This window comes from Pseudoliparis swirei, chromosome 20 (genome assembly GCF_029220125.1).
Source record: "Pseudoliparis swirei isolate HS2019 ecotype Mariana Trench chromosome 20, NWPU_hadal_v1, whole genome shotgun sequence".
NCBI lineage: Eukaryota > Metazoa > Chordata > Actinopteri > Perciformes > Liparidae > Pseudoliparis > Pseudoliparis swirei.
Window position 1 is genome coordinate 19,175,707 of NC_079407.1, and position 21,075 is coordinate 19,196,781.

Genomic DNA, 21,075 nt, shown 5'->3' on the forward strand with positions numbered 1-21,075 from the left:
GGCGGGTCTGCTATGCTGAGCTCTCCGGTTTGGAAAAAAAAGAGGCTGCAGACACACAACACACACCGCCCCTGCAGAGCCTGAATCAGATGTTACACCGCCGAGCTCCACTTGAATGTGTTGTGGTGCAAGTGTACACTAACTGACCGCAGGACAGCTGGAGGGGGGAAATGGTCCGTGTACGTTTTGTTAGTTTGTTTTTTCGTTTCATTCCAAATACGGAATACGGAAATCACGTGGTTTTTTCGTTTTCCGTTTCAAAACCAAAAACGGAAAAACGGATACCACCTCCGTATTTCGTTTCTGCTGTCTGAAACCAAAAACGACAGAACGGAAGTGCTTAAAATGAAGTCAAAATAAAAGCCAGTGATACATATTCGGATTAACCTTAGAAGAATATTAATTAATCAATATAAAGAATAAATAATTAAACGGGGATATTTTAAGGATGCAAACACATAGCAGGGTAACGTTAGAAGAATATTAATTAGTCAATATAAAGAATAAAGAATTAAACCTGGATATGTTAGCGACAGTGGTGACGACGGGAAGTTTAATATTCATGTAGCCTACACAGCAAGAATCACCTTCTCACTTAATCGTTGCATTGTTTGATGCAACACAGTTCCTAATATAGATTAATCAAAGTAATGTTTCTGTGCAGAGACTATATTTCCACCACAGAGTAAACGGTTCACCTTTATACCGCTAGATGGCAGTATACCTGTTATTGATACATATGTATTTAATGCCGTTTATTTCCTCTGATATTTATGTTCATGAAGTCACTATGTATACAAGATTATGTTATTGGTCATCGACTAAAACATCCCCAGAGGTGGGATCCGCTGACAGGGCAACATTGGGATGTAACTTACTCGTTGTGATGTATCTGAACAATACAAGTAACTCTAGTACACACTCACCGATCTTCTGTAATATTCTAATATCATTCATAATTTATGATGTCTGTTTAATTAATTTATATGTTAATATTGTTGTATTATATGTATGGTTTATATCTAAATATGTTATTATAATTTAATATATTATTTGTATATATATAATCTATTGATTTTTAAATAATTTGAAAATCATCGTTTGTGATTTGAAGTCTTATTCATCTTACCCTTGGTCTGCCCTTCTCTTGTTGAATTATGAATGAATTTCATGAAAAATAATATAAAATGTAAACTTAATTGTACTTGAGCTCCCTCTATAATAAATATCAAGATTTTGTTCCGTGGATGGTTTGTTGTGTTGAACAGTCGACATGACTATAGTTTGTATAGAGAACAGGGTCACTCTCTTTCATCTCTAAAGTCTCGGAGTTAATTCATTGTTAGATTTGTTGATTACAAAATGGTAAACTTCAGAGCATTAGATAGCCATTTATTTTAGCATTCATTGACTTCAGAACAGTTGCATTGTTAGTTAGTTTCTGTGACCATCTTACTCGAGCCTGTAGCGCCTCATTAGCCAATGCTGCAACATGCCTTTGTAAGTGACAACAAACATACCTTAAGTTCTTAAGACAGCATGTCATGACCTGTCTTCAACAGACTGTTACTCAAGCAAAACAGCCTTGTTACGATCACAGCTTTTTGAGGAGGTTAACAGAGCCTTTAGAAGACATGTCATCATTTCACTAAGCGTACAGTCCAAGCACTGAATTGATTGTAAGTAACAATGTAGTCTTTCAATTTTTCCAAGCAAATGTTATACCTTTGAAGGAACCTTGATCTGGGTTTTATCGATTCATTTTACAATCCTGATTGGGATCTAATTCCTTGTTCTTCCATTCGTGAATCTCTCGTGATTTACAAAAAAGTGTTCCTCTAAACTTTCAAAAAAGTGAATGTAGTGTCTGAGGTTCTCTGAGCTGACGAAATTCCTACTGCTAAATAGGTCAAAATGTGTTTAGATGTGATTTAAGGCCAATTGTTTACATTGATGTTTGTGGTTAATTTGCTCTGGCATCAGCAGTGTCTAGGAAGCAACGTGAGGATTTGACAACTAGGTTTCAGATCCTTAGCTGCCTTCTAAACATGAGGTTCCAACCACATAGGTCCTCTACATGGTAATTTTAAATGATCAATTTATAATGTTTCGGGCCACTTATTACCTGAAACATGGATACTATGTCGAACGTATGAGTTTCATGTTCTGCGCCAGACCCTGTACCATGGTAGCTGTAATTTTGCTTAGTTGTTACCAGTCAAAATCACGTAATTTATCTTCAGTGCTTATTTTCAAGGTAAGAAAACCTGCACTCTATGCGTACGCTCCACCTTCCCTTCCATTAAAGTGAAATCCAGCTTAAGAATCCAAGGTTTATTCATAAGAACATATTTCCCTTTAAACCCCAACATTTGAAGAAAAGAAAAACATCCGTCAGTTGAACCAAATTAAAACTGTTTTGTATTTTGATGCCGATACAATTTACTTTTAAGACCAGTTTTCATTAAGATCTTCCTCGATAAACAGCAATGCCTACCCTTTAGCAAGACACTGCGCCTGCTTGAAGCTAAAAACTAGCAAGTCCAAACCAATTTTTAAAGTAATGAACCCATGTGAGCAGCTCTGACCTTCTCTACTGGTACAACTGGTTTGCACGTGCAACAGATCAAAAACCAAGGCCTGCTCTTTCTTTAGCTGGAGTTTAGAGCACTTTGGTTCAAACTCGGCTTGTTTCACAGCTCAATGTACGTACGAAAGTGCACTGATAGGATGAATCACTTTTATTAAGAAAGTACAAAATGTATCGCAATATTAAAGCCGTTGACTATTTACCCTTGTGTTGCCTTAGGCATTTGAGAATCTTATTACCCTCCCCTTAGGATTAATTTCCCATCTGTTAATTCGTGTTCTTCGATAGCAAATAAACTAAGTGCTCAACATAAACTTTGGCATACAAAGCTGTTCAATTTTCTGGGTTTTATTGTGGCGTCAATAACCCAAGGGTAACTTAGTCAGCTAAGTCAAGGCAGGTGTGATATATGTATTATGTTTAGATTGGTAAATGATTGTCCTCTTGGGTTAGTGCCAGATGCCATTCTTGTGATTACTGGTGTTTATTTTCCAACTGTAAAGTGTCAGTAACCATGTTCTCATCAAGAAATGGCAAAAGGTCTCAAAAGTTTGTAATGTATTCTAGGTTCAACTCTTACAGTATAAACGACTATCGATCCTAAAACAAATCATATGCATGAGTGAGTGAGTCATTGTTCCCAAAGGACTTAAAGCATATTATATGGGGGACTACTAGTTTGAGTCAATAACAATATTCACTCAATACAAGCGAACCAACAAGGATCTCATTTGTGTTCAGCTCACTCCATCAGATAGTGAAAAGGTGCCGGTTGCAAGAGGCATCATCAATCTTATTAACACCATAATGCTTTTACCAGCATTGAAGAAGAAAACATGTCATACCATTCCACTCTCGAATGTTCCACCTGCATCACCGTCTGCTATGTCTTGAAGTGCTAGCCTTGACTCCTCTGACGCTGGGCGATTCAGGCTTTTACGTCCTATATTAGTTAAAAATCCCAGGCTGGGTGGCTTGACTGGAATGGCCTGGGGCAGCGCCGTAGTGGGGGCAACTGCCGGAGTGACGACAGGAGACACAGAGGCATGGAAGAGGGATGACATGGGTTGGGACTCCATTCGCCATATGTTGCAATCACTCCTAAAATACAGTGGCATAAATTCAATGTATTCCTTCATGTGCTTCATTTTTTAAACATGTTTAAACATAAGTGTATCTTTTGGATAATAACACACAAAACATTTAGGACCTTCTTATAAAAATCGGGAATCTGTGTCAATTCATGTAAGTGCTTAACTACGTCAAACAAATGTTAAAATGACACATACCGAATAAATATTTACAATCAAACCTAAAAATCAAAGTGACATATCTGTTAATTAGAAGTAAGTTTATTATGTCAAAACATCTATTTAAATTAATTAGATATAAAGTTCAAATCTGAGAGGAATTGTATCAAACGTACCAACAATTTACCTTTCCACATCTTGTTTTTAGGTAACCATCTGATCCTAGATACGTGAAAAGTAATTTTTTAGATGACTACTTTCAAGCAGAACTGTAGAGACACCTTTTCGTAGTTTGGGATATGTGACCTTGATTTGTGGCGGTGGTTGGCCAATTTCTGTGAAAAGTGTAGAACTTTTATATCCACTTACCTGGTCCTCCCTATTTTTGCACTCCTGCAAGAAAACATGCCTTACAGGGCAGGGGGTAACAGTGCGCGAACTACACAGTTGTTTGTCAGCCAGCCTTTCCCATTAAGATTAAAATGAAATTCGTGCCAGACTTTGAAGACATAAGTGTTTATTCATCATGAACATATTTCTCCTTTAAACCCCAACATTTGAAGAAAAGAAAACATCCGTCAGTTGAACCAAATAAAAGCACAGACAATAACAATTTGGACACACAAAAACATCAGCGTTGACAATTTCTCCTTGAGATGTCGATGAGGCCTTTGAGTCCATCTTTGAACGGTTGTGGCAGATTATTCACTGCATTGTCCAGCAGTCACTTGTATCAGGGCACTGCAGAGCAAATTCTCACTGCAGCTTCCTGGTCCTGGAACTTGGAAATGGGTTGGTGCCAAAGTCTGACACTCGTGTCAGTGAGCCCACTTCCTGGTCGTACCAGTCTGCAGCCACAGATGCATTTGGCAAAAGGTCTGTCGACAGCTTCTTGGGCACTGGCCAAGTAATTTGGTATCCGCACTGTAATAATAATTCAATGGGCTGTCACAACATGCCATGTATTGAACATGCCCTCAGTATTTGATTAAGCTGTTTAAGAAACATCATGAAAACTTTAATCTTATTCACATTAAAAGGCTTGAAAACAACCCAAGTGCAACCGGATCCTGTGTGATTCCTGCTTGCCAGTTCGGTTACACGATCTGGGCCACTGGCATTCAAAGATGACACCAGAACCGAGCATCTGGTCCTCCTTCAAGCCTCCGATACAGACCAGTTAAAACCAATCAGTTTCAATGGGTTGCCTAGTTGTATTTCTCCAAGATCTCTCGATTCTTGAATACTCATTGCAAAATAGAAATTTTCAGATTCATAACAATCATTTTCCCGCAAACAACTTACTTAGTCAACATTTCAATATTTCATTAAATTCTGTAGTTATGAAAGTGTGAAAATTATTTATTCATGTTTAACTTTTAATCAGAAAACCTGTATGGTGTCCCTTTGTCGATGGTTTGGAGATGGTGCCTTCAGTGTTTGGCGGATGGCTGGCCAATCCGCAAAAACGAGTGGGTAGAAGTCCTTTCCATGATCACTCTGAACCTTCCCAAAATATTCCATTACTACTCCTGATAGAAAACATAAATAACAGCAATGAGTTAAGGCTAATGTGTCAGATACTTTAAAAATTGATAGGTTTGTTATCAGGACTGATGAGGTAGATGACTTTGTGTCTTTTCTTAAATAGAAAATGGGTTTTGGACAAAAATGTGTTTATACATTTTCCAAAGTCAAGTTACATGCAAATACAGTTTGGGGTTTGGTATCTAAAGTCAGAAAGAAGTTGGTAAATCATAGAAGTCATTTGTATAACTAATATTCCCTCGTTCCAACTCCTCACATCCGAGGGATTCATGCTTTTCTTTGTCTTATGTGACAGTAAACTGAACAACTTTGGGTTTCGAACTGTTGGTCAAACTAAATCAAGCATTTTGAAGACCTCCTCCTTTCACCTTTGTCTAAATCATAAATTAAGAAAGTATTTGTTAGATTATTTAAAAAAATTATATAATCATTAGTTGCAGCCCAGGTTTACATATGATTGATAACACTGAATTAGTTAGATTATTAAAAAAATTATATTATCATTAGTTGCAGCCCTGGTTTACATAGGATTGATAACACTGCTTTTAGCACGACCAATACAGGATTTTTTAGGACAATTACCAATATTGACATTTGAGAGTATAAAAATTTGATAATTATTTAACAGCCAAGTACAACTGCTTGTGTTTAGACAACATTTAACATTTGAGAATATTGGGTTGTTTTGTTAAATAAGTGTTTAGTTCGTATATAAGTGTTTAGTTTATATTTCCCACAGTAGCGTAACGGGACAGAAACGTATTGTTTGGTTTATACTGGCACGAACATCAGAATATTTCACGCATATCCAACGATCTCTATGCATTCCTATGATTCCAATACTTTCTTAAGCTCTGGTTGTCCTCATTTTCTCTCTCTCTCCTCATATACAGTATTGTAAACCATCTACCAAAGGCATAAAATGGCCATAAATAGAATTTATAATCCATTAAGGAATTATACAAACACCATTACTTCTTTTCTGCCAGAGAAAAACATCAAGCTGACATAATAAAACAAATCTAAACCTATTTAAATACCTACATAATGCACTATAAAACAAACCATCCAGCCTCCATTATGTTAATAAAATGAAATCAGAGCACACTGTTATTATCTGTGTGCACATTCTGTTCTGTTGTGTACTGAGACACGCCAGTCACATGACATAGCTGGCTGGGTTGGGACGAGCCAACCGAGCGTCACTCTGCCAACTTTCACTCATCTCACATCTGGGGAGTCGCCTGAGCAGCACAACAGGTGTGGAACCTGCAACTTTTACAATTAAACCAAAATATGGATCACAAGCTACCATTATTCCCATTTAAGTTATCAGATATTTGCTCTAGTCCACTCCACAAACGAGTCTGACAATACAGTGTGCACCTTTTTTTCTTGGACTATTATTGAACTCGTAGCCTATGATGACGCAGGGCCTTCATTAAAAAAAAAACCCACTTTCATTACTGCCATCATGCCTTTGTAAGTGTTGATCGATATGCAGAACATCTACCTCTGCATCTCTTAAGTACAGGAGGACAGTGAATCCTCTGACTGAGTGCATCAGACTAATGATCATCCCAGGATTTAAGCTCCTGTGGTGCATCAGGGTGCATGCAGAAGTGTGTTTGAAGGAAGGACACTAACAGACCTCAGACACAAGCTGTGATTTCATCACGACCCCATCGTGACGAGCAGCAGGTCCTCATCACTCCAGCTGAGAGTGACACTTGTCCTGCTGCAGGTGCACCAAGATGGGAGATGAGACTCGATCCCTGCTAATGTTCATTTCAGGGCCTGTGAGAGGCCCGCGTGCTCACACTGGGTTTTTTAAAAACGCTTCGTTGTTAGACAATGCTCAGATAGACGCGTCTCCTGGTGGGTGCTGTGCGGGCTCAACGTGCAAACTCTAAACCGAGGAGTAGCCGCGAGGATGACGAGAGCGGCGAACAAAAACCAGCCCGCTAGACAAGCTAGTGTGGCGGCTGTTCGTGACGGAACATGGGAAGAAAGATCCTTTATAAGCCTAAATAAAGGCCGAGGCTTTCTTTGAACGCCTCTCGGCTCCGAGAGGCACAATGTCAACAAGGCCTGAGCTCGATGTTAGAACAATATAATCTCTCTGGCATCAAGCAGCGGTAGCAGCTAGCCTCTCGTGAGGCTTTGAGGCCTTGTCCACCGCTCAGATAACGCGCCGCTCTGGCTCGCGCGGTGTCTCAACGCTCGCGCGCTGTGCATTTTCACAAATGTACTTAATTTTGAAAGAAGATACTCACAGTCCAAATGTTTCTTCTTCGGGCCCATTACTTCGTGAGTGGTGGCCTTGCATACTGTTTTCGACACGGCGCATCCCGTTACACTGTGCTGGGCTGCAGTTATCCGGTCGGTAATGCTCTGCCCCGACATCTTCTCTCAGTGCAACAAAAGACTTTCAAAAATGCCGTCTGGGTTTATCTTCGGTTGCGAGCTTTTAGAAAAGTAAAGAAAAACCTCCACCTCCCCCCCCACCCCCGACACCCCCACCCTCCCCCGTGTTCCCACCTTGGTGGAGATAACCCAAAAAAAATCTCAGCTAGGCTATGGCATACGCGGACCAGGGGAGGGCGGAATAAAGAGAAGCGGGATCCGACAACAACAACAAGCAAACAATGTGGGATTGTTTCGGTCTTGTTGCGCCGCTCGGCTCCGTCAGTCAGATGTCGGGGCTGCCGTGGTTGCAGGGTCCACTCGCTGACTCATCCGACGACCCGGGTCTGTGTTTCGCTCTCATCCCGATGTGGCACACCGGATCCCTGCGTGTCTCCTCCTGCCTGTCTCCGCCGCTCCGCCAGTCGTCGCCGCCGCTTCACCGCTTCACCTCCTCCTGCCGCTGCCGCCGCTGCTCCGCTTTAAAGCACTATGAAAGAAAGAAAGAAAAAAAAGACCACCAGGAAGGGGAAATGGCGGGTCTGCTATGCTGAGCTCTCCGGTTTGGAAAAAAAAGAGGCTGCAGACACACAACACACACCGCCCCTGCAGAGCCTGAATCAGATGTTACACCGCCGAGCTCCACTTGAATGTGTTGTGGTGCAAGTGTACACTAACTGACCGCAGGACAGCTGGAGGGGGGAAATGCACAAATGCTCAGTCACAGGAGCGCTAGAGGCCTGGATGAGAGGATGAAGCCCGAGTATGGACACACTGAAGGCAGAGCAGGCTGCAACAGGCCTGGCTGAGGGAAGGATGAGATATTATGGATCCTTTGAACTGACTTCATCGTGATGCTGAGTTGAAGCATCTCATATTTCAGAGTAATAATACTGCATTAAAGTATATATGTATAGACCAGAAATGTGGTCGCCTTGTAAAAGTGCAAAAGTTGCTTATACGTCCTGTTGTGACAATACTAATCAAAAATCCAGAAATATGATGTGGATACATACCACACACACACACACACCATGTCCAACAACTCAACCACAACCCTCCCGGTGATTCTGACACAGACGTGTGAGAGTAACGATGAGACAGTGAGGTATGCAATTACAAGAAAGGTCAAGAGGGGAAGGCTAAAGTATATTGAGTCTTCTTACACACATAAGATATATAGAGATTAGCCTTTATCACGATATACTGTCCTTTCAAAATTAATACAATCCAAGAGGTTTATCTTGGTACTTTTGTGTGTGACAGTAAAGTGAAGATTATTAGTATTTCAGACTTAGAGAACAGTGTGTATACATCAGATGTGTTTTATGTTTACTTAAGATTACTCCTGCTTTCTTGTATCACAATATTCATTCAAATATCCAGAAAGAAAACAATGAAATGAGCTAAACTAGTTTGAAACAAGTCAATCAAAACCCTCCTGATGAGGCTATAGAGACGATTTGTTCTATGATGATAGAAAGTAAATAATTACACAAGTAGATGATTAGTTTTAATGATCTAATCTGAGTGTATTGCGATTTTGTATGCAGATAAGTCTATATGTTTGGTTTGTAAGTGGTCTTTCTCATGCATGTGTCTTTTTATGGCTCTCTTCCTTTCTTCCATTTAGTATTATTTGATTGTTTTAAAAATGTGTTTTAAGTCCTTTCTTCTGTGATGCAGCTTTGTAACTTTATTTAAAAATTGCTTGTACAAATGATGGTTATTATTGGTTTGCACCCAAATGTTGAAAGGAAGTTTCACCCAGAAATCAATGAAGATCTAAATAAAACAACATTAAAACTATATTTAGTCTGACAGCACATACTTTTGTTGTCTTTGATTAATTAAGTCAAGTTCTGTAAATGTTTATTCTTCTAATGCATAAGTCCAAATAGTCCATATGTTCAAATTCATGCAAGTGGATAATGGAGGCAGAGCAGAGGCAGTTAAAGCTTTAATAAAAGCATTAATGTAACGCTGACTGAATGTCTGAATAAAAACTTTTACATGAGATTAATTCAACCTTTATTTCAGCAGATTACCATAAATGTCAGTAACATTTAAAATGCAAACACATTTTCCCGTGGCAACTTAACATAACATTATCTGGAAACCAGTGCAGAAAGTATTTGGATCTTAATCTGAATGAATAGTAGCAATACTCTTTTACAAGTAAAAGTCCTGCATTCAACATGACTTAAATTAAAGAACAATAGTGTTCAAAATGTACCCACGTCCCAATGCAGAATGATCCAGCATCATTGGGTTGTTATTATCGATGCATTAATGTGTAAGCGTCCCTTTAATGTTGCATCTGAAAATGATGGCGCTAATAGTAAGTAATTTATATACTGATCTATAATAATACATAGTAATCTATGAATCGATTATTTTATGCATTCGTAATATGAGTCGGGAAAGCTGCAGATGCTCTGCAGTGTGACACAGTGAGCACAGGGGGGCAGCACAGTGCCACGATTATCTCCAAACGTCACTGATCACTCATGGATTGCGGATCGGATCAAATTGTTATACGAATGAAACTGTTTTTCGAGTGCAGAATAACTACTTTGACAGAGAGTGTGAATAAATAATATGAAGTTCATGTTTAAAAAAAAGCCGTGCTCCTCACATGGTTTTCTTATTACAGAGTTGGTTCTCATACATAAACAATAAGCCAGCTTGTTGTTTTTACCTTCTCAACTGGGAAAGTTATTTTAAACATTTTGTATTTAAATTTCCGAAGAAGTCACCTTGAGAAGCAAACCATGTTAATAATCCGTACCACAAGTTTCATAAACTGCAACAAATCAAAACAATCTCAACATTCCTCACTGAGGATCAAGTCGCAGCACGGCCTTTGATGAGGCTTCACTTTCCCGCCAGTATTACAACTGGAGCATCGCATTACAGCCGGCACTCTCACAGGTTGTGTGATGCAGCCCAGAGTGAGTGAGCTGAATGTGTGGATGTTTCAGGCTGATCAGATAGAGATGGCTCCATGGGACAGATCGCCTCTAAACCATTTAAAACGAATATGGAATTCACGATAAAAATTACTGCTTATAAAATCCACATGATACACAAGACATTGAGAAATGTTTTTGGATGTATGTGTAAATGTACTTCACAGAGCCACACGTGTATGGTTTCACCTTATATCTTAAAGAAAGTCATGTGACACAAGCACATAAACATTGGCTAAATGGGCCATTTGCTTGTTGCAATGTGTCAAATAGACATGCAGGATAGTAACGGGTTCACCATTTGTATTCATTTCATGTGTATGTTGCCATCTGATCCATGTTGCTCTGAATGGCACTTGTCTGCATGTACGTTTTTCATATTTGATTGCAGCCCTACCTCATCCGAGCAGTGGATAGCAAACACCTGCAGCCAGCTGTGGTTCTCACGGCTCTGTCGGGCCTTGAGGCGTCCCTTTGGCTTCAAGTCCAGATCTGTTTCTGACACGCAAGGCAACAGGCTGAGCGACTGACACACAGGAGATGTTTGTGATGTAATAAATTACATCATGAGTAGGAAGGGAACAACAATTATACTCAAGTGTCTTTGAGTACTATGAAAAGCGCTATAGAAATGTTATGTATTATTATTATTATTATTATTATTATTATATATTGTTTTTTTAAATACACAGATCGAAATAAAAGAGACCGGTTTCAAAAAGATGCACTGGGAAGCCCCTGGGCAAATGAGCTGTGGTCTTCCCACACACATAAACATTCCCCCATAATTATGTGTCCCGGAGCCCCAAGAACAACCCTTATTTCTCAATAATGGGTATTTTTCACTGCAGGCGTTTTTACTTGTCATAGCGTGAAAGGCACAAGCACAAATTAACAGCACTGACGATGGTATCATTTTATTAAAGCATCCCAGTAAGCAAGGATACACGTTTCCATTAAAATTCAGAGCAACATTTAAAGGAGCAGTGTGTGGGATGTAGTGGCATCTAGTGGCGAGGTTGCAGATTGCATCTAACTGATACTCGTACACTCACCCCACCTTGTCCAGCGTGTTGGAAAACTACAATGGCTTTCAGCTAACGTAAAAACTCAAAAGGCCTGTGTTTGGTTTGTGCAACAAAAATACAACGATTCTTAGTCTCAGATGGTGATACACCACATAGTTAAGAATATTATATAACATTTTTCTTAATAAAGCAATGCACTATTGTTTTGTGGATACGAGACAACACAACCAGATTATGTCATTAGTATAGGGCTAGTAAAACATCTAACAATGGAAAACAATGTGGAAAGCATTAGAGAAATAAGAAGTTTATGTGTGTTACATGTATTAGTTTGAGGAAGGTTGTCCCTCTCAGTGGAACATTGAGTGACGTTTTAGTCACATGTTTTGTGTGCTTCCGGATATAATTAGGTATGTTTCCACTTTACATTTGCTCTCCACTCAGGTTTTTATTGCTTTATGTGCAAACTGGAAATGCACATACAATAGGTGGATAGAAATGCTAGCATACACAAAACCAGGAACCTAAAACTGAAGCATGTCATGAGTTAGTGTGACTGGCCACAGTGTCTTCAGAGCTTACGGCTTATTTATTGCCCCAGATGTCATATTTATCAGTTAATTTGTGATCATTTGGGAATAACCCCAATAAATGGACAAAGCATTGTAGTTGTGTAACCTTCGCGATTCTACTAAAGACTCCACAGCTTTCGATTGGATTGTCTATAATCCTCATAACTGCGAAAACCAAATTGTTAGATATAGATAAACACCAGTACTGAACACATGTTGACCATAAGGACAAATCTGAGATCACCAAAGTTCACCATGAAGTTCTGACCCAAATAACATGGCAGCGCTTCCAGTATTTATTGTTTTTACCTTCTAGAAATCAGAGTAATCTTAAGTGTTGCATAATTTTAGTATTTTGACACAGAGCCCCTCAATAAAACAAGGCACCAAAGACTAAAAAGGTTAAAAAATAAATAAATAAGCCAATTCAGTCTTGGTCCTGCAGATGTGTATAATGTTACATCTGTTTTCAGAGTACACAAGGGAATGAAGACAGTCAAGTACAAAGAAACATTGAAACTCCATCTGCAGTGGAAGATTGTGTGATATGATACAATGGGATACAAAGCTCCAGAAAAGCTAATAAATGGACCTTGTGGTCACAAAGGTAAGCTCACTAAGCTGTAGCCCGCGTGTAGTGGTAGTTCCAATAGCTGTTAGGTGTTTGCAAAGGGAGGAGGTAGCAGGCAATCAATGGCTTAGGGCTGGTAAGAAAAGGTGTTTGGAGAAAGTGCGATTCACCGCAGCCACGAGAGGACCATGAGCATGCAGCCATAACTGGTCACCAATAAATATTGTACATGTTGCTGCAGCAGAATGCAAGATTATCAGTGGACAAAAACAGATGTGTCCTCACTCAGTCACACACACGGCCGAACACAAAACCTCTGCCCTGGCTTAAACCTGGCGGAGTTATCAAATGCACTATCTACTCCAATTTTAGCAATATCTGCTAACAATGGCAGTGCCCAGCTATTTTATGATATGGTTGGTCCTTTATTTTGTAATCAAACAATTTACCTGTTTTTAAAGATGTTTGTCCTCAGTATAGGAATCAATGTCCTTGGAGTGATTGCCACAGATCAGATAGTGAACTTGTAAAGGTGTTTTTTCTTTTCTTTTTAGGATTTATTAACCAAAAGATATTATTATATATTATATATTATAGACTATTATTATATATTATATATTATTATTATTATATATTATTATTATAATTATTGTTTGAGGCTCCAACACTCTCTATTTACACCTCTTTGTATGAATCAGTTATTTTCTTCTTGTACCAGTTGACTATTTAAAAATAAATGATGTTAAGTTTGGCTGTCAAATAAAAGGCGAGTGTGTTATCTCGAGTAACAAACCATAAAACACACATGAGGTTCCACTTTTATCTTCTGCAGCGCTGTACATACGGCACTGAATGTCTTGACTCTAAGTGATGGCTTGTGCATCACAATTACTCACACACAGCCCTGCATCAGACCGTGAGTTGACTTTTATGTTCATGTGAATGTAGGCCACAGCAGCATCCGATGACAGCTAAATTCAAGGCCTGGCCCCCCCCTGCTGAGGCCCATCGTTTGTGTGTGCTGACAGACGGAGACCAGACCGAGGAGAGACGAGTGGGAACCCTCCGAGTGCGCTCGGGTTTCTGGCCGCTGTGAAAAGATTTGTCCAGGCCTTTCAGATCTGATGAAGCTTCCCATGTTCTGCACTGCAGCAGAGTTTTTGTCAAAGTGTTTGGATAATGAGTCCCTCTATCTTTCTCATCACACTAAACAGATGCACGCAAGTCTGATTTGTGTTTAGTTTAGGTCCCAGATGCCATCAAAAACTACGTACCTCAGTGTTGAACTTTTCTCTCGTCACATATCAGGGGTTGAGGGGGTCCATCCAATTACTTTGGGAAAGGCAGAAAACAGGTGTAGAAAAAAGAGAAGTGGGGATGAAGAGCTGCAAAGAGGGGCAACCTCAGTGTAAAAGGGGTTGGGTAATAGTGGTTTGAGCCAACATGAGCGCCTGAGGTAAAAGGGGGCAGAGGGAGCAGGATAAGAAGGATCAGGGGACCTGAGGAAAGAAGGTTGAACTACTTTGATAGAGGTCAGAGTGTGCAGCTGTCAGGCAAACAGGCGAAACTTTGGGAGCATTGTTCCTGAACATTTAATTTGAAGATAAAGGCTGTTTTTTAACAAGAAACTGGGTAAAGTGGTGAATGCAATGTCGACCTTCTGAAGATGACACTGGGCAAACCTCTCTCAGGTGCCGAAATGACACACATGTGCTTTTTCTTCCTGCTGATGAGTAATGCCGCTTCGGTCTCCACACAGTTTAATGGATACAACTGTGATGCCAGCTACCACAGCAGGTTTCCTGGTGAGAATTCTATCGCATTATGTTTTCTAGTTCCAATCTTCTGCCTACAGGTGTGAAACACAGGTACAACTTTAATGCAGGGGTTATACCACTTTATAGCACACTGTAATGGTAGTTCTAACAAATATAAAAAGCAAAGATAATATATTTTTCAAAGATACATTATTTGCATATTTTATATACATTATATATGGGTCAACAATTAAAACTACTACTATGTAACTTCCTCCCGCAACACATCTATGCCTGATGTTTAAACAGTTAATGTGTGCTTATAACATGGTATAATATGACATGATTACACTTATGAAGAGGGCTTTCCGTGGGATATATAACTGTTTATACGCATGTGCAAATCAATGTTTATGGATGCATTTAAAACTTATGAAGAAAAATTATTACATATGATTAACTATGTTACCAACTACTGAAACTATGTTATATTACATTGTTGTGTATTCATCATATCATGCATTTTCCACTTGAAGTAGCTAAAGCAGTAAAGTTATACTCGTCAACAAGCGGGTCAATATGTGCGGTGAGTACAATTTACAAGTGAAATAAACAAAATAGTTTTACTGTCGAGGACACTGAGATCATGTCCTGATCAAGTTTAATAAACATAAACAGTTTAAAGAGCAAAGTGCAATACAGAATAAAGAGATGGTGCAATGAAATAAATAAACAAACAGAGAAGATAAAAGCAAGCCATAGAATGTTCAAATCAACTAAATGCAAGTGTAAACAGTCATGTTTTAAGATGGAGTTTAATTGACGCTATTGAATCAGCAATCCTTCGGGGGGCAGGCAGAGCATTCCACAGCTTTGGTGCTCAAAAGTTCAATCACCACGAGTAGTTCAGCCCCGTATGAAGGAGTCTCTAGCTGCATATAGCTATAATAAAAATCATTAACCAGACGTCAGGCTGTATTTTAAGTATTTTTTATTCTAAGCCCATTGTATGACAGCTTCAACTGGGATTCAGACACACCAACTAATCAGAAACTATTCTCCTAATAAAATCTCAGATGAATGTCTGTTGCTTGGCAGCAGCCCCCTGAGGGTCAAGCAGCAGGGGGCCACTTCACCAAACGTCAAAAAAAGATTGAAAAAGTAGAGTTGCACGGACATGTGATTGCTGTTCAAGACTCAAAATTGTATCTGCAAATGTTCTGTAATTCCTGTAGCAGTGCAATTGCTTCCAATCATTGGCTCCTGCAGGTGAGCGGGACATCAGTGTGTACTGCGGGGTTCAGACCATCACCTTGAAGATCAACTTCTGCCCCGTGCTCTTCTCCGGCTATACCGACGCAGATTTGGCCCTGAACGGTCACTATGGTGACGCTCAATGCCGTGGATTTATCAACAACAACACCTTCCCCACGGCGGTCCTGTTCAGCATCAGCCTCAGCACTCTGGAGGCCTGCGGTAACAGCCTGGTGGTAAAGAGGACACAAACACAAGCACATTGCATTAATACAATCAATAATATTTCATCATGTTGTTTATTGACTTGGGGAAAAAACAAAGCAATGTGGCTGAGATGATCCTCTCTGCAGGTCAGCACAGCCTACGGGGCCAATGCTTATGGGAACATGTCTCTGGTACAAATTGGGAATGTCTCAGGCTATATCGACACCCCTGACCCGCCAGCTATAATCAGCTACCTGCCCGGTTTGTTGTACAAGTTCAGCTGCAGCTATCCACTGGAGTACCTGGTCAATAACTCACAGCTGGCATCGTAAGTTGCTGCCAAAGGAATCCTGTTCAAATAAGAGCTTGGCTTTCAGAATAATACACAGTGGATTTTATAATAAGATGAATTCATTAAATTAGGAATTAATTAAGATTGTTATATTGTTATCCTAATGACAATTAAATGCCTGGTTTAAAAGCACTACTAGTTTTGTGTCATATAGAATTCTGAGAACCATTTATTTTTATATATGCATATTTTCTGAATGATTTAAATGCTGATTTACATGCATGCATTCTAATACATGTTTCCCCACGTAAAGCATTGAAATAACTGTCTTGAATCTGTTCACAGCTCCTCTGTTGCTGTATCCGTCAAGGACAGCAACGGTACATTTGTGAGCACGTTGAGTATGATTCTGTACAACGTGAGTACACAGCTACGTTCAGCCTTCTATATGCAGTCATTTCCATTGTAATGCATACATTTTTGAAGCTTTGGATGAGGGCGTAATCTTTTAATCGACTTAATGTTTTCTTTTAATGAATCTGTAAACTGGTATAAAAATGTTCACTATTTTGCCCAAATATCAGTTTAAAAAAATCTTTTTCTCGACAAATCCCATAAAAAGATCCGAACCAACAATTAATGTGATGTTTCTTATATTTTTTGGGCACAGTGGTCACTCCGAAAAACACTCGTGCACCAAAGCACCAAATATCTCTTAAAACTCTAATGCCCAGCTGGGAAAAAAAAATGAAAGTACATTTTTGTGACGTTGTTTTAAATGTGCCAAATTAGATAATTAGCCATTCGCAGCTAAATGTATTTGCTATGTTAAAATAGAGTGGATTCATGTATACAGAGTTAAGTCACAGTCTTTCTGTGTGTGTGTGTGTGTGTGTGTGTGTGTGTGTTATAATCCAAGCTTCTCTCTGCTTTGTTTGCGTAGCCGGTCCGACTGCACCTGCTTGTTAGTACAATTTGGGATTGTGCATCTTTAAAGAGTTATGTTTCAGTCGGAACAAACGGGACTGAGAGTCACACAAAGTCTTTCAAAGTTAGAGCGTAACGAGAGATGGATTCACACACTGTTGGTTTTGGTCTTTTCAAGGAATTTTATTGCCAATGACAAAAATATTGAGAGTCCAACCTTGGAATAGCGCCAGCCTTACAATTTAAATGCTCATTCTGTCAAGACTGACCCAATTTTTTTATTTAAATTTCACCATTTCATTTCATATATTGAGTGAAAAAAACAACATTTTTTTATCCACTTTTTCTGGATAGGATTCGACATACAATCAACTGCTCTCAATTCCAATGGCTGGACTGGCTCTGAAAACCAGAGTATTTGCTGCTGTGAAAGCAACACACTTGGACAAACGGTACAAGATACCATCATGTTTTTCATTACTGAATCTTTATTTTCTCCTAATTTTCAAATATTAAATATTGTTCATAGAGCAGAGATATTTCTTTCCATTACAAGAACAACTTCAGTTAAGCAGAGACACTATTCTGGTCAATCACAGCATCTTTCCCACCATCATTTTTACGAATGTAGTCCTCTTTTTTCTATGGTTTGCTTTCATTCATCATGCCATTATGTTATTATTCTACATGAAGGCGCCAGTCTGCAGCAGAGAAAGCCCTGATCTGTGCTTTCCCATGTGCAGTTAGATCTCTATCCACCATCCCGGCTCACAGTTTTGTCCATCTGCAGGTGGAACATTTTGATGGACTACTGTTACACAACCCCCTCAGGGAATCCTAATGATGAACTCCGCTATGACCTTTTCTTTGGGTAATCACGCTTTTTTCTTCTTCTTCAAGATGATGACTTGATAAACCACAAAAGGGAGCCATTATCTATTCAGCCTCTCCAAAGGGCTTATCCTGAATGAATGCTACTTTTTTCTTCTTAATTAGTGCTTAAGCAAATATCTAGACGTCAAATCTGTCATTGTCAATGTGTGGATGTTCGTATGCGTGGACTATAAGTTGTTCTCTTTTGACGCAGCTGCTACAAAGACCCACAGACGACAGTTTTCGAAAACGGGAAGAGTCAGTCGGGACGTTTTTCCTTTGAGGTTTTCCGTTTTGTGAAACACAAACACCAGAAGATGTCAACCGTGTTCCTGCACTGCGTCACCAAGCTTTGCCGGGCAGACCACTGCACTATGCTCATGCCGGTAAGTGTTAAGGTCATGAATCACAGTTGGTTAATTGTGACCTCAATGAGGACTGAAATCTGATGATGTGGTTAACAGATTTGTGGGCGAAGGCGCAGGCGGGATGGGGAGGAGAGCCTTGATTCCCCACCAGCGGCATCTGGGACCGCTGTCATCACAGCTGGACCAATCATCACCAGGAGTGGTATGAATGATAAACTGACTCTTAAAAGAATAGTGTTACATTTTGGGAAAACGCTTATTGGCTTGTTAACTTGTACCTTTTAACAAAGCCATGCAAGCTGTTTCCACATAATTCCTTGTTTTTAGGATAAACTAATCTAAATAGTCGTGTTCATATTGAATGTACAGGCATGAAAGTGGTATTTATCTTCTTATCCGCAAGAAAGCTTAACACTGAAAAGAGGTCAGAAAGCAACATTATCAGAGACCCTATAAAGCTCTCGGATTACTTAGCTTTTTGTCAGAGATTCTTGTGTTGCTCCTCTCACTGCCACCTGACGTAGTCTTTTGACTGTTTATACCACGTCACTAGCTTTAAGCATATCCAGATGGATGTGTTTAATTTGTCACCACATCAAAGGATCCTAATTGTCTTTCCATTGGCATTGTTTCTGTAGTGCTGACACATCCTTTTAACACAGCTGTGGGTCGTGGTCATTATTTCTCATATTTCTCGGAAATCAGACTGGGAAACCTGATATATCGTGTTTAGAGGTGCTGGTCGTCAAATCTATTTGACCTCTGAAAGGAGCCAGGCAAACTGTTTTCCTTGTTTCCAGTTGTTATGCTAAGCTAAGCCTGGTTGCAACTTCATTTTATGAGAGTGGAATCAATCTTTTTTTCCAGCTCCAAGCTGGAAAGTAAAGAGGTGTAGGTATATCCTAAAATGTTGAACTGGTCCTTTTGAGATCAATACATCCATAGAGCCGTTTAATATATACATATCTGTACAATTTGATGATAAACAGTATTTAAAATATTTTTTTCAGATGAAACTCCTGTCAACAACTCACAACTTGGTAAGATCACTTATGCAATGTTACAAAACCGAGAAAGGTTTCAAATATCACGTGTGACTAAGTCCTGATAGGTGTGTAGAGATAGGAAATATCCATGGAAATTGATGATTTAAGGCAACAGCTAAATCATGTAAAACCCTCGTCAAAGCACATGTCCTGTTTTATGTTTCTGCTTTTCTCTGCCCCACCGCCAGCATCTGGAGACCACACATTGAACCCAGTGACCAGTGCTCTAATTTCAGGCGTGGTCATGCTGGGCGGGGTCAGTGTGGGCTTCCTCCTGCTGTCACTCCGCCTCCTGAAGAAGTCCCGCCTGCCAACAAGCACAGCCTCAGGTGTTTGGAACACCACCTTTAAATGAGTAAACATCTGCAAATAATGACATCTTGATCCTGAAAATATATGCAGAATGTTTTCACATGTTGGGTACAGAAACTGAACAATGTGTACCTGTGTGCTTCTCTTTGTACACGCATTATTAAATGTGTATATTTTATTGTTGTAGGTGTATTTATTGCCTTCAGTACCTCAGTATTCTTGTTATTCATTGTCATCTATTATTTGGTCATTTACAGTATTTACAGAAGCTTTACGCTCATAACTCCAATGCTAATGAACACATATAATTTTTTAGAACTTGTAATAAAGTTGTGTTGGATGAAACTTATTATTCTCAAAAATTGTGGCTAATATTAGATTCCAGTGTGAACTGGTCACGATTCTGAACGGACCTGCATAACTCTGCAAAAGAACAATAGCAAAGACGTTGCAGGGGTACAAAAGAAAACCTGGAGGTCACTGAAGTCGGCGTTTTCAGTTTCGTGGATAAGTTTATCTCCAGTGGAAGTCAGCTCATTTATGGGAAGATGAGAACAAGGACGATGAGAAAGAAAGACAACTTTTTAGGATGACTTTTTGTGGAGCATTGTCTTCTACGCATGAATGGAGGTTGCAGAGTCTTAGACGGGATTGATTGGATCGAGAGTGATTAAGGTTTTATCCTAATAGATCAAGTTGACAACAGAAATAGGCATAAAACTAAAAACACATTAACATTTACATCCGATGTACAGACAACCTGTATAGAGTGCTGGAATAGATATGGCATGATTAATGTAACAAGTCGCTTTATAATCATGAGTTTGGTGATTGTATAAAGTATATAATATACATATATAAGAATATACAGTCTGCGTATAGTGATTTTACTAACATATGTTAAAAAACAACAACTTTGTATTGAAACAATACAAATATGTAGCAAAAGTTACCAAAGGTATACCAAAAAGATAAGACTTAACACACAAAATAGTTAACGTTTACCACATGTAATGCTTAATATCAATATATTAAGCAATTTACCCTTGTCTGCTTCGATCAGTCTTTCAATCTCAGTAAACACAACCTACCGTCTTCTAAT

The 21,075-nt window shown here is 39.3% G+C and overlaps 1 protein-coding gene across 1 annotated transcript; it reads left to right on the forward strand.

The window, feature by feature from the left end:
• Positions 1-14,636: 14,636 nt before the first annotated feature.
• On the forward strand, positions 14,637-20,016 carry LOC130210806 (zona pellucida-like domain-containing protein 1). The gene is made up of 10 exons (XM_056441297.1): positions 14,637-14,742; positions 15,964-16,184; positions 16,302-16,483; positions 16,793-16,865; positions 17,729-17,826; positions 18,165-18,245; positions 18,462-18,633; positions 18,712-18,817; positions 19,626-19,655; positions 19,850-20,016. Exons 1-10 carry the CDS (start codon positions 14,637-14,639, stop codon positions 20,014-20,016), a joined length of 1,236 nt encoding a protein of 411 aa, XP_056297272.1.
• The last annotated feature ends 1,059 nt before the right edge of the window (positions 20,017-21,075 follow it).